This window comes from Pan paniscus, chromosome 7, assembly GCF_029289425.2.
Source record: "Pan paniscus chromosome 7, NHGRI_mPanPan1-v2.0_pri, whole genome shotgun sequence".
In the NCBI taxonomy this organism is placed as follows: domain Eukaryota; kingdom Metazoa; phylum Chordata; class Mammalia; order Primates; family Hominidae; genus Pan; species Pan paniscus.
This window is the reverse complement of record NC_073256.2, coordinates 35,449,358-35,474,982: the sequence shown is the minus strand read 5'-3', so window position 1 is coordinate 35,474,982 and position 25,625 is coordinate 35,449,358. Positions and strand designations below refer to the sequence as shown.

General features: G+C 37.4%; 1 protein-coding gene across 1 annotated transcript; it reads left to right on the top strand.

The window, feature by feature from the left end:
* Nucleotides 1–11,812: 11,812 nt before the first annotated feature.
* FGF20 (fibroblast growth factor 20) lies at nt 11,813–22,279 on the top strand. Its single transcript, XM_034965683.2, has 3 exons — nt 11,813–12,699; nt 18,700–18,803; nt 21,140–22,279. Exons 1-3 carry the CDS (start codon nt 12,414–12,416, stop codon nt 21,383–21,385), a joined length of 636 nt encoding a protein of 211 aa, XP_034821574.1. The 5' UTR covers nt 11,813–12,413; the 3' UTR covers nt 21,386–22,279.
* Nucleotides 22,280–25,625: the final 3,346 nt, after the last annotated feature.

The following is a 25,625-nucleotide window of genomic DNA, read 5'->3' as shown; positions in this document are numbered from 1 at the left end:
ATACCATCTCACACAAGTCAGACTGGCTATTATTAAAAAGTCGAACTAGATGCTGGTGAGGTTGCGGAGAAAAAGGAACACTTATGCACTGTCGGTTTGAGTGTAAATTAGTTTGTGGAAGACAGTGTGGCAATTCGTCAAAGACTTTAAAACAGAAATATCATTAGACCCAGCAAGCTCATTACTGGGTATATACCCAAAGGAATAGAAACTGTTTTATTATAAAGACATGTGTGTGAACACTGTAGCATTATTCACAATAGCTGCTACCTACTTTTAATAAAGCACCTTAAACTCCCCCAGTCATAGCACTACAACTCGAATGTAATGTGTTCCTTTACTTGCTTGTCTCCACCAGTTGGACTACAAGCTTCAGGAGGACAGAAATCATATTTGCCTTTTAATGAACACAGACATTTCCTTTGGTGTAGTACAAACTTACATATTTTTTGGATGAATGACAAATACAGCATTTGTTTTTGTAAAATTACTGAGAATCCATGCAAATTTAACCTGAATAGAAGTTCTTTCTTCAGGATAATGGAGCTATGGATTGAATTGTTGTTCAAAATTCGGAAACCCAAGTCAATCATCTACTAGATCAAAATAAGATTGCCCTGCAAAATACGTTTCTATTGTAATCGCTCATTAGAAATACTTACCATGTATTAGGTAACTTTGAGGAAATAATAGCAGATCTGAGTTTACTGAAGTCAGTCATAACAGGCTGCTGTCTGAACCTTTCATGTGTTATTTTAAAAAATTCAGAGGTTATTTGCTGATGTGATTGTGTGTTTTTGTTGTTGATTCTGATAAAATGCAGTTTTATAGGTGACGCAGTTCTCATAGAAGAGCTTCTCTTTTTACTCGTTTTGTATAACAGCAAGCTACTCAAAATCCAGTTCCTTGCCATTTCATTTACTTGACTCAGCTCCTTGTCCTTAAACTCGTTTCACAATTTCATTGCCAGCTAGAAACTTACAAGCCTTGTTCGCAGGAAGAGCTTGAGTCAAATATTTTCAGCGTCAACACTTCCGCGGTACCCTGACAGCTGCACAGTATCTGTTGAGCCGCTCTTTACTCCTCCTCAAGACTTTGACATTTTCACAATTTTTCTGTGATTTTTATCTTCACTAACGACCTGCTCATGATAATTGTGCTGTCTTTCTTTTTTTCATTTTTGGAAGTGATAGTTGCATGAGGAATTTACCAATAGTGTGACTAGAAGCTGGAGAAGTGAAACTTAGAAGCATTCATTCCTGCGTATCAAGGTTCCTCTTGGCCTTATCAAGGGTTTGGCAGCGTATGTGACCACATCGTCCTCTACTGGCTGACCCCGTGAGAGGCCGGTGGCCACTCACCCTCTGCGGCAGAGAATGTTCTTTCAGTGCATGGCTTTATGACTAGAGGTTGTTATTTTTAAGGTAAAGGATATTTTTCTTAGTAAGCGCCTGTTTTCTAACAATCAAGTTACATTTTATGTCTTCAAACAAACATCCTATGACTTAGAACTATCCTTAGTTGGAGTAAATATAAACATTAATTCAAGAAATCAAAGCAAATATTTCAGATATCTGAAACAGTCTTAAGGAGCATATCGATCAATCAACAGATACTTATCAGGTACGTAAAATATGCCAGGCACTGTTGTAGATGCTTGATGTACGTTAAAAACCAAACTTGATGAAGATCCCTGCCTGCATGGAGCTTCATTCTAGTATGAGGACTTCACGAATGAATGTGTGTTTCTCCCAGGCTATCCTCAAACCAGACTCCTTGTAAATGTGACATATATCAATAGTCATATTCTGTGTTCTGTAAACTGTATTCTGAATATTCAGTAAGTCATGTAATTGTTTTTGTCTTATCTGCTCCAGACCCCCTTCAGGGCAAGTAGGAGGTGACTGGCAACACATCACATATTAAGCTGGTGGCAACACATCGCATATTAATCACGTATTAATAATCACATATTAATCACATATCAATCATGCCTTGTCATTCAGAAGTGTTATACAGCTCCCATGCACTAGTGTTTCCTACTCCAGAGTGATCATTATAGAAAGCTATTTATGTCTTCTAAAATGGTGTGCCAAAATTTAAGAAATGCCCTTTTTAGTCCTTTCTCTATTTCTCTTCTCCCAGTTCACCTCCCTATGGGCATGGAGGTTTATTTTTACTCCTCCAGCTGTCATTTGGGTAAACTCTGGAGGGGCAGATCTTGCCTAAGGCTAGATTTCAGTTCAACATAAACAGGACTAATTACCTCAGGCCTCTAGTTAGGACACAGAAATGGGTAAATAAGGCTTTAGTTACTACCATCACTTTGCTTGAGAGAATGAAATTTCAAGGTAGTTTAATAAATCATGATGCCATTTTCTGACTTTTAAAGAGAACGTAATTTGTCTATATTTTTGATCTTACCATAGATTAAACATTTGTATCTCCATTCCTGTAATGGTATTTTTTTATTTCTAGCGAATTCTAAGGAGAGACAATGAACAAATACATTAATTGCATAAATCTACTGACTTCTTAAATTTTATATTAGATTTTTTTTCTTTTTTTTACACAGGGTCTTACTCTGTGGCCCAGGCTGGAGTGCAGTGGCGCTGCGATCTCGGCTCACTGCAGGCTCAACCTTCCGGGCTCAAGCCATCCTCCCACCTCTACCACCATGTAGCTGGGACTACAAGCGTGAGCCACCATGCCCAGGTAATTTTTGTATTTTTTGTAGAGATGGGGTTTCATCTTGTTGCTCAGGCTTGTCTTGAATTCTTGGGCTAAAGAGATCCTCCTACCTCGGCCTCCCAAAGTGTTGGGGTTACAGGTGTGAGCAACCATACCTCGCCATGAATAGATTCTTTATAAGAGTACAATTTTAAAAAATCAGAGTTTTGCTGGCAATTATATGCCCTTAGAAAGGGCACTTTAGCTGATTTTTAAAAAATTTTAACCTCCACAGCACTGCCAGAGCTGGATATTGATTATTTAATTTTTAAATTCTTATAATAAAAACACTCCTCTCATGTTTACATTGCCATTGTCTTTTAGAAGAATACAGCACATTTAATTTAAAATACTGTTTATTTGAAAATGGAAAAATTAAGAACAAAGAGGCTTAATAACATTATGGATACATTCATAATAAGTAAGTAATAAAGGAATGGAAAAATGCCACCTGTAATTATTTTTCTTGACCCATTGTTCAGTTGTTGATTCTGGGAACAACCAAGTATAGTAATGCATATTAACAGTGATGTCAATTTGAACCACATTTTTTTAGGTATACTTCATTTGCTCTAGAGAATCAATATTTATTACTATTTGGATATTTGCAGCATAATTTGGTGAGAATACCATTGGAATTAGATGTGAAATATTTTAATTTCAATTATGATTTTCCCATTAACTAGGTGAGATTAATCCGAAAGCCATCTTCCTCATCTGTAAAATGAAGGTGTTTGGTTAAGGTGATCTGGCAAGTTTCTTTTATACAGTGAAAAAAATATAAAATACTTACACCATGTAATTTTGTGATATATTTAAATGATAATAACAGAAGATCATATGTAACACTAATGGATGAATATATAGGAATATGTAACACTAATGAATGTATTTAGCCAAGTGCTGTAAAATAGGCTACTTCCGAAATAGCTTGTTTATTTTAGAAGTATATTTAATTCCTTCATATCCGTCTCAAAATACTACTTTAACATTTAACATTTCACTGTAGGAAGCATAAAAATTATTTTTTATGTGCTCCAAATAAAGAGCATTGCTAATTTTGATGATGCTATAATTCCTCAAATCATTTTTACCTTTTTGCTTCCTGGAGCAGAACAATGGAATTTTAAGTGGGCTAAAACCCAGGGAAAATTGATAATGATTATCACCATTAAAATCATCACTTAAATGTTGTAGCACCAATGGATTTTCATACCCATTTATCCGTGTAATTTCTATATCACATTTGCAAGTTGGATAGACCACATGTTGTTATCCTAATTTTGGAGGAAAAACCTGAGTTCCAAGAAGGTGGTGCAATTTTCCCAAGGTCTCATAACTAGTGAGTATCAATATTCTGCTTATATCTAGCAAAGTGAGAAGGGAAAAAAATACAAGGTAACAACATCAAATTATGTGTTATGAGTCTTTCTTGTTCTTTGTGGGGGATAAAATGCAGAGTGGGGCTGGATTAGAGTCACTGCCATTCCTGAAATAAGCAAATAATAACCAAGATGTTCAATTTGTGCCAAATTTTCATCCTGCCTGAATGTGATCCCCCAAATTGTGTGACCTCATGGTCAATTAATATTCCTCTTTTCATGTGTACTCAGTACTTCCCATGGAAAATACCCAACCTGTTCTGGTTAAGGCGTGGGCTTTTGTGCAGATTGCAACTCTTCTATGCGAGTCGTTCAAATTCAGGAACTCTGACTTATCACAATTATCTTAAAGAATAGCTGTTGAATTTAGATTTTCTCTCCTATATTAAAGTGCATCTAATATCTGTTACGACTTTAAAAATGGACATAAAACTTTTGATATAATTCCATATTTACAGAAAAGTTACAAGAATAGTGCAAAGAACTCCACATACCCTTTACTCAAATTCTTCAATTATTAACATTTTCTTTTCTTTTCTCTTCTCTTCTCTTTTCTTTTCTTTTGTTTTCGTTTTTAAAGTTAGGATCTTGCTGTGTCACCCAGGTGAGAGTGCAGTGGCACAGTCATAGGTCACTGCAGGCCTGCACCCCTGGGCTCAAGTGATTCTTCCGCCTCAGCCTCCAAGTCCTGGCTAAAATTTTTTTTTTTTTAATTTATTTTTGTAGAGACAAGGCCTCACTGTGTCACTCAGGTTGGTTTCAAATTCCTGGCCTCAAGTGATCCTCACACCTTGGCCTCCCAAATTGCTGGAATTACAGGCGTGAGCCACCATGCCCCGCCAGTTGTTAACATTTCACTCCATCAGTTTGATCATTTGCTCTCTCTCTCTCTCTGTCTGTCTCTTGTTCTGTAAGTTCATATATATATATATATAGAGAGAGAGAGAGAGAGAGAGAGAGATATAGTTTCTGAATGATTCAAGAATAATTTTGCAGACGTCATGCCTCTTTATCCATAAAGTCTTATTTTGTATTTCTTAAGACTTTTCCTTACATAACCACAGTTCAATTATCAAAATTTGGAATTTTAACAATGGTATAATACTATTATCTTTTTTTTGACTTTTATTTTAGGTTCAAGGGCACATGGGCAAGTTTGTTATATAGGTAAATGGCATGTCATGACGGTTTGGTGTACAGATTATTTCATCACCCAGGTAATAAGCATAGTACCTGATAGGTAGATTTTTGATCCTCTCCTTCCTCCCCATCTCCACCCTCAAGTAGGTGCCTGTGTCTGCTCTTCCCTTCTTTATGTCCATGTGTACTCAGTAAAAAGCTGAGTATTTGCTTTCAGTATTTGGTTTACTGTTCCTGAATTAGTATTTGGTTCCTGCATTCAATATTTGGTTTACCGTTCCTGCATTAGTTTAGGATTATGGCCTTCTGCTCCATCAATGTTGCTGCAGAGGACATGATCTGATTCTGTTTTATGGCTGCATAGTATTCCATTGTGTATGTATACCATATTTTCTTTATTCAGTCTATCACTGACGGGCATTTAGGTTGATTCCATTACTTTGCTATTGTGAATAGTGCTACAGTGAACATACATATGAATGTGTCTTTATTTTAGAAATATTTATATTCCTTTGGCTATATGACCAATAATGGGATTGCTGGGTCTAATGGCAGTTCTGTTTTAAGGTTTTTGAGAAATTGCCACACTGCTTTCCACAATGGCTGAACTAATTTACATTCTCACCAGCAATGTATAAGTGTTCCCTTTCCTCCACAACCTTGCCAGCATCTGTTATTTTTTTACCTTTTAATAACAGCCATTGTGACTGGTATGATGTGGTATCTCATTGTGGTTTTGATTTGCATTTCTCTAATGATTACTGATGCTGCATATTTTTTCATATGTTTATTGACCACATGAATGTCTTCTTTTGAAAAGTGTTCATATCTTTTGCTCAATTTTTTTTTTTTTTGAGATGGAGCCTCGCTCTCTCACCCAGGCTGGAGTGCGGTAGTGCGATCTTGACTCACTGTAACTTCCACCTCCTGGGTTCAAGCGATTCTCCTGCCTCAGCCTCCTGAGTAGCTGGGATTACAGGCGCACGCCACCATGCCCAGCTAATTTTTCTATTTTTAGTAGAGACGAGGTGTCACCATCTTGGGCAGGATGGTCTCGATCTCTTGACCTCGTGATCTGCCCACCTCGGCCTCCCAAAGTGCTGGCATTACAGGCGTAAGCCACCGTGCCCATCATTTTTCTCACTTTTTCATGGGGTTTTTGTTTTTTGCTTGTTAATTTAAGTTCCTTATAGAGTCTGCATATTAGACCTTTGTGGATGGATAGTTTGCAAGTGTTTATCTTGTTCTACAGGTTGTCTGTTCACTCTGTTGGTAGTTTCTTTTGCTCTGCAGAAGCTCCTTAATTAGGTCCCATTTGTCAGTTTTTGTTTCTGTTGCAATTGCTTTTGGCATCTTCATCATGAAATCTTTGTCAGGTCCTATGTCTAGAACGGTATCTCCTAGGTTATCTCCAGGGTTTTTATAGTTTCAGGTTTTACATTTAAGTTTTTGATCCATCTTGAGTTGATTTTTGTATACGGTGTAAGGAAGGAGTCCAGCTTTAACCTTCTGCATATGGTTAGCCAATTATTGTAGCACCATTTATTAGTACTATTTTCAAACTCACACTTCATATTCAAATGTTGCCAGTTGTTTCAATAATATTCTCTATCATTAGTATCGTTATTTTTTGGTTCAGGCTCCATACCAACATCATCTATCACATTTAGTTTTCATGTCACCTTACTTGCTTTTTTATTTTCTATTATTTGAAACAGAGTCTCGCTCTGTCACCCAGGCTGGAGAACAGCAGCTGGATCTTGGCTCACTGCAACCTTGGCTTCCCAGATTCAAGCGATTCTCCTGCCTCAGCCTCCTGAGTAGCTAAGATTACAGGCATGCACCATCATGTCTGGCTAATTTTTGTATTTTTAGTAGAGACAGGGTTTCACCATGTTGGCCAGGCTGGTCTCGAACTCCTGGGCTCAAGTGATCTGCCCGCCTCAGTCTCCCAAAGTGTTGGGATTACAGCCATGAGCCACCGTCCCTGGCCTTTAGTCATTTTTAAACTGGAACAGTTCTTCAACCTTTGTCTTTTTTGATTTTGACATTTTGGAAGAGCACAGCCAGTTGTAGAATGTCCCTCAATTGGGGTTTATCTGATGTTTCTTCATGATTAGATTCAGATTATGCATTTTTGGTAGGAACAACACGTAAGTGACGTTGTATTCTTTGTAGAGTACGAAGAGGCATATGGGGTTGGCTTGTCCCATTACTGTTATTAACTTTTATTATGTGGTTAAGATAGTACTGTACTCACTAGATTAATTCACTATTAAGTTACTCTTTTCCCTGTGTAATAAAGATTCTTCTTCATCAAACTTTTATCTACAAGTTTTAGGATGCATTTATGTTTTTGTCTGGACAAGCAATGACCCTAGGATGGATGTAAAATGGTCATTTTTCTAATTCCATCATTCTTTCAATATTTATTAGTTGGTATTCTGCCGTGAGAAAAAGTTTTCCCTTCTCCCTTATTAACTTGTTTGATTGGTAGTTTGTGTACTTCAACAGTTGCACTCACATGTTCTTATTTATTTCATAAATAACTTGTTCCTATCATTATTTATTTTGATGCTCAAATTGTCCCAGATTTGGCTTATGTCCCCTGGACATGTCCTTATTCTTTTTTTTTTTTTTTTTTAGTACCTCCTTGCCTTCTGGCACACAAAATAATGCCCCAGTCCTGGAACCAGACATTTCTCCAAGGTTCCATTGATCATTTTAGTAGGAGTTTGAATTGAGAAACCAAGGCTTAGATGCTAGATATGCTCATTGACTTGGGATATGTTTGCTTCTAGGCCCTTTTAGTGCACAGGGCTAAGATACGCACATACACATGAACATACACACACACACAGGCACCAAGTATTAATACTGATAGCGGCAATTCCAATTTCACACTACAAGGTTCATTCCAGTCTTCCTTCTTCTCATATTAGAACTCTATTCTTTAATAATGAAACCCCTAGCTCTCATTAGCTTCAATATATTTATTCATTTGTTCAATTCTACAATACACTACTCTAACCCCTGCTACTGAGGAAAACAATCTTTCTCATTGAAGTTCGAGATTTGTTTATGTGGTTTTTCTTTAGATCTTGGTTATATCATCAAAAGACAGAATTTGATAGTTATTTGAGTTTCTTTCTTTCTTTTTTTAAATATGTTATTCATCCCTTATGTGTGGTTATATTACTCACTTTAATACAGTTAGGTTCATTTGTTCCTGCTTTTATTCCATCCCCACTTCTCTCTCATTTTTTAAATTTTGTTTTCCTTTAAAAAAATGTAAAACATTAACATTTCTCCAAAAGTCAAAACTCTATAAAAAGTTCTCAGATGAATGTCACTCCTCCATCCCTTCCACTCCATTCATATCCATCCCCTGGTAACCAACTAACCAGGTAACCAAGTTCATTAATTTTTGGTTTATCCATTCTGTGTTTATTTTTAGAATAAATAAGCGTGTACATGTAGACGTTTCTCATTTTTTTCTTTCTTACAGAAAAGGCAGACACTATATATATTCTTTGCTGTTTTCACTTAACGGTGTATCCTGCAAATATTCTATGTTCGTTCACAGACATCTTTGTCAGCTGTATAATGCTCCATTGTGTGAATGTACCATAATTTATTCAGTTTTCTATGTATGGAAATTTATGTTGTTGCTAATATTTTGTAATTATAAATAATGAATAATGTGCAAATATACTCTTATTTTATTGGGGATGTATATCATGACCATTAAATCCACTCTATTTCTTTTTCTCAAATTGAACACATGTAGGAGCATCAAAAGGTATGAACTCCTCATGTGTAAAAACAAAGGTTCCTGACAATATATCATCTGAAAATCTATATAGGGATTATATAGTGTGGAAAACTCAAACTACATTTTGTGGAAGTAGAAGTTGTACCACGTATTTGTATAACAGCAAGGCAAGTGTGGTCTCTAGGAAGCATAGGTAAAGTTGATTAGATTGCAGTGTATACTTAAAAGTTGAATAATGCACTCTTGTAAAACACTCTTCAAAATTATTTAACTTCCCATGATATCATCACAGCATGTGCAAAAAAAAAAAAATCTTTAGTGTTATCTTTTCCTGTCACATGACTAGTGCAAACAAAAGAAATTCTTATCTTTTTGTTTCTAGTCTGGTCCTTTATAAAACAGCATTAAGCACCATTCAAACTTACACATTAAAGGTTTGGTTTGGGAAAAAAAGATTTATTTTGTATTTCAGACCAATTATATTTGTTAAGTTAGAAAGCAAAAATTTTCACAACAACTAGAGTTTTCTAGCATATTCTATGCATAGAAAACTATAGTTTTAAAACCATTTTCCAATATATTTTTACATTTAAGTCTCATGGCAACTCTAGGCATAGTAGTTAGGCTGGAGTTATATTATCCTTATTTTACAAAAGAGAAAATAAAAGCATTTAGAGAATTTGAGGAAATTGGCCTGGGATGTTGGACTCTGTGCAAAACTAGGATTTAGGACCATATTTTTTCGCTATAAAGCAGGATGTGCCTATGTCTTATGGTCATTGTGGTGATCAAATAAGGTAATACACATGTAAATACCAAGGTGTACAAAGAGAAGGCGATTCTATTATGAAAGTATTTAAACTTTCATGACTATGAATAAGAAATTCCCCATTTTTTGTATATATATAAGCAATACAACAGATTTGAACAGTCTAACAGCTATAGCTCATACAGCAGGACTAAAGTGTTCATGTGGGAAAATAGTTTGTAGACTGAACTAGTACTTTTAGAAGCAGGTGATGATAATATATTTCCATTGTGGAATAATTAACAGCATTATATGTTGCACAGAACTTGGACCTTGAAACAAACCTCATTAAAAGGCACTTGATCTAAGTTTAAAACCCTTAAGTTTCTCCTCTTTAAAAGTGATCAGTGGATGTACTGGCTACTTCAGTTATCCTGCTACGAGATTCACACAACTTTGATCTAAGTTTCTTTGATTTAACACTGCAATTAAGAAGATTTGGTTCAAAGTAAAAGCTCATTGGTTGATGTTTTACACTGATGTGATAATGTTTACACAGATGTGTTTGAAACCTTGATTATGGTGGATTTGGGGTCCTACCACAAGACAGACTGCTGTTATTTGAAAGGTGAAATAATATAACATTTACCTGGTACAACCTTTAAAACAGACTTAGCAATATACGTTTCTAAAGTGATTTATCTGTTTATTGTTTTTAGCCAGTGTTTTTGTTTTATTTCATATCTATCAACAGTAAATCACTTGCTTTAAGAACTCTTTTATAACTTGGTTACACAAGGGTCAGTAGTTAGGCCTGTAGTGATGAAAATGTGTAACTATACCCACTTTAGAGCACCTGCCAATTAATTAGAAAAAATCCTTCAGAGCAAATAAAATAAACCAGTCAAATCCACCTGAGCTCCCAGGTTTACGCTTTTTTTGAACAGATCATGAAACAAGACTGAGAAAGTAATCTTCATCAGTTCCCTAAAACTTTTTGCTCAGAGGAAGCATAAATCTGCCCAATGATTCTCAATTCTTCTACCACTGAAAAATTTTAACAGAAAGATCTTGAATTTAACTAGTGGTGCAAAACCAGTTTCAACGTTTAAATGAACATGTATCTAATTCCTTGGCTTCCATGGTTTTTGATTTTACAAATATGCTCAAGCACTCTTCAATTTTACCAGTAACTTTTGAAGTCTCAAAACACATCAAGCCTCAAGACTATTTCCATTTAGTTATTTTTAGATTTTATAATTAAAATGTAAACAAAAACATCTAGCTTTTAGAAAAACGCAACTAAGAAAAACAGGAAAGTGCTCTTAGATTGTAAAAGGGCCCAAGAAGCCACTCATCATTTATGACAATATTCCAGATATTCATTTTCTATTCACGGCAAAATATAGACATGTAAATCATTTCTTTCCAGCCTATTTGGATTTACTGTAAATCCTTTGATTCGTGATTATATTATGTTATTATTTTACACTAATTAGAAGTTCATGACCTTAGCACACAATTAAAAATACATATGTGTATTATGTATATATATATATATATGGCAATTTTGGTTATATTATGTGCTGAGTAAAGGTAAACATTAAAGAGAGATTGTAAAGAGGGGGAGGGAGGGTGTTCCTTACCTAACCTTGATTATGTAAAGAAAATCCCCCATCTAAATGATAAAAGAAAGGAGCGATACTTGTACATTTTATTAGTGTTTTAAAATTAGTGAGTTAAACTGTCAAAGCTTTGATTTTTCTTTCATGTGTGTCTGGGCAGGTCTGTAAGCCCCAGGTAACGCCCTTTTTCCTTCTCCCTTGCTTACCTTTCTTTGCACCTGTCCACTGCAGGCTCCCAAGGAGTCCAATTCTCCTTTTCTCTTTCCTCCTCCTACCAATGCCCTCCTTCTCTTTCTCTCCCTCCCCGCCTTCCCTCCCTCCTCCCTTCCTCTTCTTCTATATCCCTGCCAAGTTGGGCTCCTTTTAGAGGCGATTTATCACTGCAAAGCTCACATCAAAGAAGGTTGCACGGCCGCAGCTGAACAGCATCACCGCTGTCCCAAGGACAACCCCAAAGAGGGGCCTCGACTGCACCTCCTCGAAGTTGCTGGCTGGCTTTGGCCAAGTGTAGGAATGGTTTTTGCGAGGGCATGGATGGAGAAGTGCCAAGGGCCCCTTTTGGTCACTTCCGAAGAGCAAAAACGTGTTGAGAGGAGACCGGTTTAAGATTTCAAACAGAACCTCCCCAGCGCGCATGAAAGGACTTGATTAGCATATGTCAAGAGGACCCGCTTATATACTCGGTGTGTATGTACACAGGACTCTGATCTGATCAGTTTGCGGAATTGGAGCCCCAGCCAACAGCCCTAGTCCTAGTATTGGCAGCGGCAGCTATAGATATTTCTGCAGAGCCAGCAGCCGGCTCCCACCTACCCAAGGAGAGAAGATCGCTCCAAGACAGTGAGAGCTTCCCTGCCATTTCAGTGCAAAGTCCCTCCGGAGCGACCTCAGAGGAGTAACCGGGCCTTAACTTTTTGCGCTCGTTTTGCTATAATTTTTCTCTATCCACCTCCATCCCACCCCCACAACACTCTTTACTGGGGGGGTCTTTTGTGTTCCGGATCTCCCCCTCCATGGCTCCCTTAGCCGAAGTCGGGGGCTTTCTGGGCGGCCTGGAGGGCTTGGGCCAGCAGGTGGGTTCGCATTTCCTGTTGCCTCCTGCCGGGGAGCGGCCGCCGCTGCTGGGCGAGCGCAGGAGCGCGGCGGAGCGGAGCGCCCGCGGCGGGCCGGGGGCTGCGCAGCTGGCGCACCTGCACGGCATCCTGCGCCGCCGGCAGCTCTATTGCCGCACCGGCTTCCACCTGCAGATCCTGCCCGACGGCAGCGTGCAGGGCACCCGGCAGGACCACAGCCTCTTCGGTACGTACTAGCATCCCGACCCCACCCCCATCTGCGCCCCAGCTCGGCTCCTCGTTCCCTCCCCTTGCACCTCCCTCTTTGCCTGCCAAGGGCGTCATCGCCGCGCGGAGCCCGGAGCTCCCCTGGACCCATCCGGTGCAAGACGCAGGCTGGGGCTGAAGGGCTGGCCAGAGCAGCCGCGGGGAGAAATTTTCCTGCTGGTTTGTCGCCGCAGCCTCTAGCAGGGCAGCAGCTGCAGATGCTGGGGGCGGGAAGAGAAAGGGTGGGCGCTTCGCAAGCTCCTTCCTGCCTTCCCCTTGCCCTTCCCACTGCCGGGGACACCAAGACCTGGTGCACTCGGCATCACGGTTCTCGCACTGCTTACCTCGCAGGCAGTTTTTAAAAAAATCCCTGTATCTTTCTCTCCGATTTCCTTTCTCATTTTCCCCCATGCCGTCCACTTTACAAAAATTAATAACAGGAAGCGCCGGGCTTCTTTAAACATGCCCCACAGTTATGCAGCTGATTATGCACCCGGGGCTGCTCTGGGCATGGATTGCGAGCATTTACGTGTCTACCTAGAGACCTGCAAATGTTCACCTGAAGAGGTAGCAGATTAACTTTCCGTGGGCACATTCGCTACTGTAGGGCTCACCTGTCTGAGGTTCCCTGAGCTCCTAAGTTCTATCTGGGTGAGAAAAGAAAAGGAAAGGGGGGGAGGGGTGGGGGAGGAGGAAGACCACCCGGCTACTGAGCATGCCTAGTTCTTCAGCCAAGCTCCTCTTTGGAAATTGTGCAACCTGAAAGCAAGGATCTTGGTATCGACTTTAGAAAAGAGGAAATGGGAAAGCGAAAGAAGATATGGGTGGGAACACAGACGGACCTGTTTCAGAATACCTCCGGCAGGGCCTGGGAAGAGAAGGGGTTAAAAGAAACAAGAGAATGATTGTTAAGGCAGTGTCTGTTAAGATACTAGATCGGGAGGGTCTCTCCTGTTAATGACTTCCTAACTAGCTGTGTAACTAGAAAGTGCCTTCATCAGTCTGAGGCTTAGTTTTCTGTACAAAGATGGGGTGCTCTCCGGTTCTAATATCCCAGGATCTTTCCCCATAGCTGAAGTTTCCATTCTATTAGTTAACCTGCTAGCAATCTCAAAGGATTTTGATTATCAAACTTTTGACATCATTGGAAAAATTCATTTTATTTTTAAAAAAGATACCATTAATTTGTCAGCCACAATCCGTAGCGCTACGGAGTTCTTTGAGAATGCACCCCATCTCTGAATGGCCCTCTCTTATCGTGTCCTCACCCCCTTGTTCTTATAATTATTCCCTTTTTGACTTGTAGGACTCATTAAAACTTTGGAGAAGTGTAAATCTCAGTTTAAGGGGACATTTGTAACTCTAGATGTAGAAATAAGCATGTGGTGGTCATTTGGTAGCACTTAAAGGCTTAGAAAATTAACTTTTTAAAACCCACATGTTTGCAGCTTCCACTGATCTCTTCCAAATTCCCATTGACTATCAGTCAAGAGTGTCATGACCTAGTGGCCAACCTGGGGTCACTTTTAGAAAGTGGTTTTTAAATTGAGGAGCCTTGAGATTTTCTAACTTCTGGCCTCCGGCAATCTTTCCGCCTTGGCCTCCCAAAGTACTGGGATTACAGGCATGAGCCACTGTGCATGGCCCTGAGACTTCGATTCTGAAGAACTTTGCTGACACCAGGTGGCTCAGTTCTCTTGCCTTTAAGGATGACTTCACTGCGCTCGTTACAGAAAAATATTCCAACTACCAGAAAGACTTAGAAATACACACAAATGTGATAATAGTTACAGGAAGAGCAGGCAGAAGTTAAGCTTAGGTAATAGTCAGAATTTCACCCTGCCATACACAGTGTAGCCTTGGAAATTCTACTTTTAAGAAACTTGTGGCCGGGCGCAGTGGCTCATGCCTGTAATCCCAGCACTTTGGGAGGCCGAGGCGGGTGGATCATGAGGTCAGGAGTTCAAGACCAGCCTGGCCAAGATAGTGAAACCCCATCTCTACTAAAAATACAAAAAATACACACAAAAAAAATTAGCTGGGCATGTTGGTGGGCACCTGTAATCCCAGCTACTTGGGAGGCTGAGGCAGAGAATTGCTTGAACCCGGGAGGCGCAGGTTGCAGTGAGCCAAGATCACACCACTGCACTCCAGCCTTGGCGACAGACCAAGACTCTGTCTCAAAAAAAAAAAAAAAAAAAAAGGAAACTTGTAATTAAACTGTAATCTCTCCAGTGACAGAAAAAAAAAGGCCTCTTTTACTTTGTGTATGTTTATAAGACTGACCCTATGGGAAAAGATTAGTAAATATTTGTACACTTGATAACATTCATTAATGGCATTTAATGGCATTTCTTTAGGAACGGAAGTTGAATATCAGAATTATCATCTTGCTTGCACATTTTGTTTTTGCTAAATTTGCGTTAATTATTTAGTAGCTGCAAAAAAATGGACAGATTGAATTTGTGCCAATGTAAGTCACTCTATGGTGGGAGACTATGTATAGGAATAAAATACTGTTAAACAAAAGGAAGATAACCCAGATTAGTCTGGGAGTGAATGGCCGCCTTGTGATGTATTGTAGTACATCCTAGTGGCCTTCAATATCATAGACATCATAACTTACTTTAAGGCAGTGTGGGTAAGAAGAAAGTTTATGTTCAAGCTATATAACATTATGTGCTTCTGTATGTTTGGCTTCTTTTGCTAGTACTTCAGTTACTAATTATTAAATTATTATGTTTTTTAAACTCCTATCTTTGCTATCAGAGTGACAGTTTTGAAAACTCAAGGATGGCTATTTGAGATGTTAAAGGAAATAACTTTTTTTTTTTTTGCCAGTTTTATACTAATTTGGCCATGAGTTATCTCTGTATTTATAATGGAGTTTTCCTACACAGTAGTACACAGCAGGAACAGCTTACCTAATACGTAAACATGGAATCATTTCTGGAAAAAAAGTTTAGCCTGAGATCAAACATATTTCTTTAAAGGCTTTTCCTTTATTCTCCCCTATTCTCCATAGATTTGTCTGATGTGGTTGCATTGTGGGTTGACTCACCTGTTTATTATGATTATTAAAAAGGCTGGCTTTGAAAGTGATACCAGAAAGACAAAGTACCTCCAAGTCTTTTTATGGGACACTGGGCATTAGAAAATCTATCTAAAATCTGTGATTACCTCTTAAGGAAAGTTTTTCATGTGTACTCTTTGTAAAGGAATTAGCTTAGTTGCTACCTCATATTATAAATAAGAAAGACTTGTCAAATCTCATTTAAGAATCAAATGATTACAAATTACTACGTGGTGTACTATTTCCTCAAGGAGAAAAAGGATCAGAATTTAAAAGTGTGACTAAAATCTTTAAGAGGAACACACACACAAAACACATAACCTCTTTCCCATCAGTCCCATGAGCCATTGCAAAATTATTTATGCCTGGTTATATATAAGGTTTTGGGTGTTGTTTACTAAAGTTAAAACTATTGCATATAATTATTCTAAGAACATAAATAACCTTTTGTCTTTCTACAGCTACATATTTTTTCAGCAAGCGGACAGCATTAAGATAAGAATTAAAGTGTAGGCGGTTTACCTCTGAGTTTTCCAAGAAAAATGAACACTTTATGAGATTTGTTATATAATTAGCTTATATGGACATTAAAGCCATATTTTATTGTAATTGAAAACTTGTTCTATTCTACATTCTAATCACTTAATCAGTTCCTGTTCTTTGAAAGACAAGAGAATCTTAATGTAAATCAGATACTTAAAGGGAATTAAGTTGCATTTCAACCACAGTACACTTTTTAATTTGAATGTAACATTCATTACAAAGTAATTATACATTTGTAATTATATCCTGAATGAAGTTACATTAATATATATATTTTCTACCAATTATGTTTTGGGCCTATGTTTTTGTTTCTGGCAGGACTCTTTTGCTAATGAACTTGGCAGTGAGTTTGATTTTCCTTCACTCCCCACCTCTGTATTTGTCATTATGATGGCTGTCCTAAGCCTTCTTGCTGTATCTTATCTTCTCTCTGCCTTAGGCTTTCAATGAGGGATCCTGGATCTTTCAAGCCACTTATAGACTATTTAGCAGTGTATTGTTGCTGTAAGATCCTTGATAGCTCTAGTGTTCTACATGATCTCCTAATAGTTTGAAAGAGCTCATTTGTCTTACTAAGAATCTCTGTTTCTGACAAACAGTGAATTAGGTTTGGATAGAATAGAGCCCTGCATATCAGCAAATAGTCAGATTCTGTACTTTCCCTTGGCCTTGGGAGTATCACGTGTCCAAACAGGAACTTGTACAATAAATCAAGAAATGACTTAAGAGCAAGAGTCAGGCTAAATGGTACACATTTATACTGTTTGTAGAGCTCAGGATGGGGTGAAGGGGTGAAGGTAGAATGCTATTGAGGAAGGCAGTGCCAAGCATAGAAAATACAGCTATGCTTTTTCAGCAGAGTCGAAGAGGGAAGAATGAGACAAAGGCATTAGTCCAAAGTTTAGTGTGTGCAGAAAAAAAAGGGTGATCCAGAGGGAGGCGTTAAGTTTTTCTTTTTTAAACTGTGGTGTATCAGTGTATTTAGGGAAGAGTATTTGATCCCAGTTTACTGATAAATGGCAATAATTCTAGAAAGTTATTGATAGTAAATCTACTTGCATGCTAATTCATTATATTTGGCTGTCATATTTAATGAATTATAAAGTCCTTTTTCTTCCCAGAACTTTACAATTTAATTTTAAAAATTACACAGCAGGAAACATAGCATGTTATATAATCTATAAAGTCTTGAAACTACTGTATTGTCCTCAAGAAACAGTGTCCTGAAGTAGAAAAAGTGGATTAGGGCTAAGAATGTAAGTTTAAATGTCACTTCTACCATTTATAAATATCACGTCCCTTAGGCAAGTCAGTAAGCCTTTCCGAGCCTCCGTTTCTTTATATGTAAAATGGGGATAATAATATCTTCCCTATTTATTTTAAGGGCTTGTTTTTTAGAGCCAGATAAGAAAATACAAACAAATGCCCTTTATTGACTATAAAACACTGTTATACCCAATAAGGGATGCTGCTGCTCCTAGAAACAGATTGACTTGATTTATTGTAGATAAAAACAAAACAATGAATAGAAAATGGTTATAATTAACTGATGAGATCATGGAAAACTGAGAATACCTCTGTTATATACTAATTTATGATAATAATAGCTTCCGTTTGTTGAATGCCTAAATGTGTTAGTCCTCACCCATCTCCTTTAGGGAGGCATTTCATCCATTTTGCATATGAGGAGGTTAAAGTTCAAAGAAGACAAATGACTTGCCTACTCAACCTAGTTAGTAAGTTCCTGAACTGGAATTCAAACCCAGCTCAGTCTGGTGTAAGGTTTCACACCCTTCACATTATACCATTGTTGTAGTTCTTTCTCCTTAGTTCAGTTAAAAGCAGAGGTCCTTGTCACATGACCAGGAAAGATTAGGCTCATGGACACATAGAAGGGTGAGAAAAATGGAATTTATCGGCCAAAAAGGAAAAAAAAAAAAAAAAAAAACTAAGCAAAGCAAGAGAGGTTCGAGGTTCCTGTTAACAGGCCCCCATCTCACAGATTGAATCCCAGGTTACCACCCCGTTACGGGAGAGGCCAGGCTCCTCCCCGCTGCAAAGGGTGTCAACTTCCCGAGGCTCCATCCTGTTGTCCCAGCACGCAGGCCGGTCAGAGGTTCTCTGGGAACCCCTTTATACTTGCTTGTCTCACCATGGTGAACAATTTTTTCCTTTTTTGTCCTTTTTTCATCTGTCATAAAACAATTGCATAGCTGTTTCCAGTGTACAAAGGACTTTTACACATACATCATTGTATTTGCCAATAATGGCCGACTACCGCTCCTATTTGGAAGATTTTTGTTAGTCATATGCTCATTCATAAATACAAAACATGGTGTTTTTATGAATTGTTTACATATGCAGGTATCTTGGAATTCATCAGTGTGGCAGTGGGACTGGTCAGTATTAGAGGTGTGGACAGTGGTCTCTATCTTGGAATGAATGACAAAGGAGAACTCTATGGATCAGTACGTATTATTTTTATTTTTTATTATTATTGTAATTCTTAAAATATTGACTATCTATTATGTAATTAAAATGTCTACCAAGAATGTCTGGTAGAAGCATATAAAACATACTTACGTAGAAATTGAAATCTATCCTGCTAAATTTCCATGTGTCTGGGCAATAGTATAGTAACTCAATTACATTTTTAAAACCCCCAACCATTATTACCTTCAGCTCATTAGTTCTTCCTATACATTACCTTGAGTCTTTCTAGTTTTCTCTGTATTTTAATCATTCCATCCAGACACAGAGGTAAAAGGGGGAATATTTTTTTCTTGCCATGTTAGACTCTCTCACCTTTATGTTTATTTAAGGTAAACTTTCTCTACCTGTTATCATCTTCCACAGCTAAATATACATCACTTACTTGCTGACCTTTGTATTTAAGAAATAAGTGAATAAAGTTGTGGGATACTGCAAGTAGCAGGAGAAGATGGCAAACACACTGTTCTTCTATGCCTGTAGTCTTGAAAATTTCAGTAGCCATGGGCTCATTCAAAGTTGTATCGGGCAATTTTTAAGTTGCTCCTGGGGATAAGTTCACGTCTGTGGGTCTACTATGAATGTTTAAATATGCCACTTAAGTTATACTTTTCAGGTCAATATTTCATCAGTTTAAGTTTTTTTTGTTTTTAGAACAAATCTGCAATAGCAACACAAGAATTAGAATAGCAGGACAATATCACACTCTACCTTAAAGCACAATATGGATTTTTCTCTTTCGTTGTTAACATTTTTTCATTTGTTCACAGTTGCTTAAATGCTTTTATAAGAATTGGTAAGATAAAAATGTATGCCAGTATCCCACTCCTCTTCTTATGTGAACTCTTTTCTTGAGGTTGAAGTCTCTGTAATTATTTCCATCAAGAATTGACTTTGTGTGATTAAGCAGATGGCACTCTCTGGTAACTTTTTTTTCTTAAACTCTCAACTGGAACCACAATATTCAGCTAGAGTCTTAATATACACTGAGAAGAATTGGTGATGATATTGAAGTAGATGAATATTTGTCCTTTGTAAGGGTAAAACTTGTTATTTCTAGGCTTCGTGTCAGCTCAGAACAAAGAAAAACAATGCAATGTATAATAATCATAAGTATAGAATTACAATAAAATTAATAGAATTACAATAGAAAAAACATGCACACAATCTTCATGTGTATTTTGGATTTAAAAAAAGCAACTGTGGTTTATCACTTAGGACAATATACAGTCCATTTTGAAAAGACAATAAATCTTAATCGTAAAAGATCCAGATAAAAAATCGTGGAGAATGTATCATCAAACAATTAGTAAATTCATAAAGAGAAGATATATGATTTGGAGTGATGATCATGAATTTGGAATTTGTTTCTTAGCAAGATCTTGAAATGCTCCAAGGTGAGAGTAGAGACTTGATAGGTAGAACTCTGGCATCTAATGATGGAAAAAGATAAACTACAGGTCTGCTTGGTAGTGATGGCAGGAGTAGGGTGATGATATGGGACATGAGAAAATTCAGGATATTTTTTAGGTATTTGAAAATAAAATTGGGAACTGACATTTGACTGAAAGTTCTTTAAAGCAGGGGTCCCCAACCCCTGGGCCATGGACTGGTATTGGTCTGTGGCCCGTTAAAAACTGGGCTGCACAGCAGGAGGTGACCAGCAGGAAAGTGAGCGAAACTTCATCTGAATTTACATGCTGCTCTCCATTGCTCACATTCCCACCTAAGCTCCGCCTCCTGTCAGATCAGCGGCAGCATTAAATTCTCACAGGAGCATGAACCGTATTGTGAACTGTGCATGCGAGGGATCTGGGTTGCATGCTTCTTATGAGAATCTAATGCCTGATGATCTGTCACTGCATCCGTTCACCCCCAGATGGGACAGTCTAGTTGCAAGAAAACAAGCTCAGGGCTCCCACTGATTCTATATTATGATGAGTTGTATAATTATTTCATTATATATTACAATGTAATAATAATAGGAATGAAGTACACAATAAATGTAATGCACTTGAATCACCCTGAAACCATCCCCTCTCCCCATCCTGGTCCGTGGAAAAATTGTCTTCCATGAAACTGGTCACTGGTGCCCAAGAGGTGGGGACTGCAACTTTAAAGTACACTTCCAGATGAAGTCGCCTGCACTAAGAATCAGAGATGACATATGAACTAAAACAAAATAAAGCAAAACCAATTTAACCTTTTTCTTTCTTTGACAAGGCAAAGAAATGAAAATATAGAGTTGAAACTTGTAAGGAAATTATCTCAAAGGTATTTTTTAAAAAAATAATAGTTATCTTCTCTCTTTCAGGAGAAACTTACTTCCGAATGCATCTTTAGGGAGCAGTTTGAAGAGAACTGGTATAACACCTATTCATCTAACATATATAAACATGGAGACACTGGCCGCAGGTATTTTGTGGCACTTAACAAAGACGGAACTCCAAGAGATGGCGCCAGGTCCAAGAGGCATCAGAAATTTACACATTTCTTACCTAGACCAGTGGATCCAGAAAGAGTTCCAGAATTGTACAAGGACCTACTGATGTACACTTGAAGTGCGATAGTGACATTATGGAAGAGTCAAACCACAACCATTCTTTCTTATCCTAGTTCCCATCATAAAATAATGACCCAAGAAGACATTCAAAATATTAAAGTCTATTTTCTACTGGGAGACTGGATTTGGAAAGAATATTGAGAAAAAAAACCAAAAAAAATCTTGACTAGAAGTAGATCATGATCACTCTTTATATGTGGATTGAGTTCCCTTAGATACATTGGATTAGTCCCTACCAGTAGACTGAAGCCAAAAATCTGTTAAATTGTGGCTAATGGGAACCCTCACATGGTTGCTGCTGGTGCCTCACCTCTCTGGATTATGTTTACTTTAAAATTTATGTTAAAAATAGAGACTTCATGTTGAAGAAATGGATTGACTTAGCCAAGAGCATTGCTACATAAATTCTGAGGACCCTGTAGACTTCACAGGTTATGGCATTATATGTTTTAAGAAAAAAAAAAAGCTAAACAACACCCGGGTGAAACATGAACTATGAAACATGCCACACCAAGACAGAACACTTTTTAAAAGAATGGACCTATTTATACACTTTCAATTTGAAAATATTTATTATATATATTTATTTATTAAAGAGTTTATTTTTTACTGGGATATGAAGATAATACAAAGAGTAAAAAACAACAAAACTTCCGTTATTGTGCCATTACTTTATTGTGGTGTCTTGCTCTGTAAAGAGGACATTATTGTACCACCTTAACCATAGAATCAGATTTTGAATTTCTTTTTAAAATATAGTATAGATTATATTTTTTATGCAGTCAATTGCCTTCTAAATGTAACATTGGTTTCTTTTGGCCTAGAAAAATGCCTCATTGATTTGTATTAAATTCAACACACATTCAAAAGGGAATTAAACATTTTCATGTAGTGTTTTGGCTTCATTGCTTTTCGGGTGACAGTTCTTTTATTTATATAACATTTAAAAATGACAAAATTCTAAATGCCCTAGAGAAAGACTTTAGTATTTAAAGAACTTCTAATGTTGAAAAGTATTGAACATTACAGTCAACTTATGTTTACTTATTTTCTTCAGTGTGGCAAAGACCATTTCTTTCACCCAATATGATTGTGGGAAGAATAAGTCTTTGTACCACCTCCATTAACAATGGTAAGTCCCCATCTACCTGAGTCAGGTATTCTTTTCATTATATCTCTTATTTAGCCATTTATTCAGCAAACATTAATTTTTTAATTTTCTTTTTTAATTAAATTTTTATTGTGGAGATGGAGTCTTGCTATGTTGCCCAGGCTTGTCTCAAACTCCTGGCCTCAAATGATGTTCCCACCTCAGCCTCCCAAAGTATTGGGATTACAGGCATAAGCCACCATGTCTGGCACAGCACAGGTTCATTAAAGGCTACTATACAGTAGTATAGTATAGTGTTAGGCACTAGGGGGAAATGGGGTGGTCCAGATAGAGGTGGGCCCTACATCATGGAGCTTAATGGCTGGTGGGAAAGACAGATAGTAAACAAGTAAATTAACAAATACCATAATTATGAATGGTGAGTTATTCTATGAGGAAAACAAGGTTCAGACAGAAAAAAAAAGAAAGAACAAATGTAGGATGGCTCAGAGAAAGCTTTTCTAGGGAGATGAGATTTCTGATGGGCCCTAAAGGGTAAGAAGGGGCTACGCAGGTAAAAAGAAGGATGAGAACCTTCTAGGGGGGAGGAAACAATGATTCTGGGGTTCCTAAGGCAGGAAATAGCTTTGTGGCTGGAGCTTAGTGAGCTATTGGGAGAGTGGCACAGATGAGTTTAGAAAGCTAAGCAGATACAAATTCTGGTAGACTTGTAAAAGTTCTTCTAAGGTTTTATTTCCTAGTGCCCAGCAGTTGTCAATGCTGCTGCCCTCATGGTTGGGCATGTAGTAATGATAGTGGACCAGCTGCCACTCTTTACCAAGCTGGAGAGCTGGGTAAGACAAGGATTGCTGGCCTCTACCCCCAGAGTTTCTGATGTGTAGTTCTGGGGTGGGGTCTAAAAATGTGCATTTCTAGTTTCACCTAGTTTCCTAGGTGATGTCGACCACACTTTGAGAGCCACTAGTCTGGAACAGTGTTTCTAACATTTAATGTACATATGAATCACATGGGGATTCTTATTAGAGGATGATCTGGGATTTTGCCTTTCTACAACATCCCAGTGATGCTCAATGTTCCTAGATCTTGAAGCACACTTTGAATGACAAGACTATTGCTTTAATGCTATCTTATTTCTATATTCTTTCACCATCTTCTTACTTACATAAATTAATGCTGATGTGTATGGTGAGAGGAGAGAGTTCAACATATGACTTTAATAAAGCGACACTTGAATGTTCGTGTATGTGAAGAGTTGGGTGTGCACTCGGGTGTGTATATGGGAGAGATAGAGAAGGAAATGTTTTAGCTCAAAATCTCTTGGTTTTATGAATATAAAAAATAGTAAAAATAGTTTAGCAGTAGTACTTAAATAATCTTCAAAATAACCCCATTTTTACTTTTGTTTATAAACTAAAAAGTAACGAACTACTTTTGGTTCGATGTTTGACATCCATATTTAAAGTACATGCCCTAAAGCAAGCATTAAGCAAATATTTTAAGTCTTTTGCAAAGTGGTTCTGGTGTCTAAACTTGTAACTATGAGGGAAATTGTATACATTTAAAAAGACAGTACACTGATCAAAGATGTCCCCAAATAAACATTGTTTTTCAATCAAAATTTTTTTGAGATATAACAGGAATATATGTCTAACATTTTTATTGTGACAGACATTTGTAGTAATTTGAGGAATGAAATGTGATTAAAACAATGGTTTTATAAACTTGTAGAAAATTAGAAAGTCACTGTATCTTTTAATCTTATTATGTTTATATATTGGCATCCATTCCTATGTCAGAAAAATAATTTGCCTTTGCTGGACTGACACTATTTGAAGAAATGATTATTGGGTATCCAGAGAGATTTTACTTGATACTACTAAATGGAAGTTATATGTCAACATATTAATTAACTCATACATGGAGAGATAAGAATAATTTGGTTTATTATCAAATCGATATTTTGAAACCAATTTATTATATTCTCAGGATGCTAGTGAGAAACTTCATCTGTTATCCTTTTCGTCTCCTTATTTTCTTCATTTAAAAATGTTCTATTAGTAATTATAAATTAACTTTCAGTTTTTATTCTTTTATATTGGAATATTAACTACCAATTGCCAAACTCCTCCACATTTTCTGCAATGATAAGAGAAATCTAAGTATATGGGGGTGGAGAAAACTCTTGGTCTGTCGATTCCAAAGGGTTTGGTTTTTAGACAAATGCAATGTCAAAACAAGGAATTTATTTTATTTATTTATTTTTTATTTTACTTTAAGTTCTAGGATACATGTGCAAAACATGTAGGTTTGTTATGTAGGTATACATGTGCCGTGGTTTGCTGCACCTACCAACTTGCTTTCTAGGTTTTAAGCCCCACATGCATTAGGTATTTGTCTTAATGCTCTCCCTCCCCTGCCCCCCATCCCCCAACAGGCCCCGGTGTGTGATGTTCCCCTCCCTGTGTCCATGTGTTCTCATTGTTCAACTTCCACTTATGAGTGAGAACATGCAGTGTTTGGTTTTCTGTTCCTGTGTTACAAAACAAGGAATTTAAGGCCACTAACCCTTTGTGAGGTTATAAATCTATCATAAACTTAATGTATAAAAGTAAGAAAGCCATTCAGGCTATCACTTACGTTCATAATGCAGTTATGGCAATTTCCAGTTTTGTGAATTAGCTAATCATCAGAAATATCTCATATATACCAAAAGCCTGGCTTCAATAGAAAAGTTGTTAAGCCTACAGATAGAATGAGTCCTCACTTAATGTTATTGATATATTCTTGGAAACAGTGATACTAAGCAAAAGGACATATAATGAAACCAGTTTTACTGTGGGATAATTGATGTAACAAAAGGTACATTCCTATGGCATATTTCTGATCACAAAAATATCACCAAACCTCTGACTAATGTAGAAATCAAAATAAACTTTTAGAGATGCATCTCTAAGCTTACCCTTTTTGTTGGGGAAGCAAGAATAGCAATGTGAGTCTTTCGCATGTCGAAAGAACAAAGAGAAGGTTAGAAGTTTTACAAAAAGGAGAAATGTTCTGTATCATTTTGAAAGAAAGTTCAGTTGATACTAGTAAAATGTGGGGAGCTGGCAAGTTCTGATTGATGAG

Coding starts and splice junctions, on each gene's coding strand:
- FGF20 (XM_034965683.2), top strand. CDS start 12,414: ATGGCTCCCTTAGCCGAAGTCGGGGGCTTTCTGGGCGGCCTGGAGGGC. Junction 12,700..18,699: donor GCAGGACCACAGCCTCTTCG/GTACGTACTAGC, acceptor TTACATATGCAG/GTATCTTGGAATTCATCAGT. Junction 18,804..21,139: donor AAGGAGAACTCTATGGATCA/GTACGTATTATT, acceptor TCTCTCTTTCAG/GAGAAACTTACTTCCGAATG.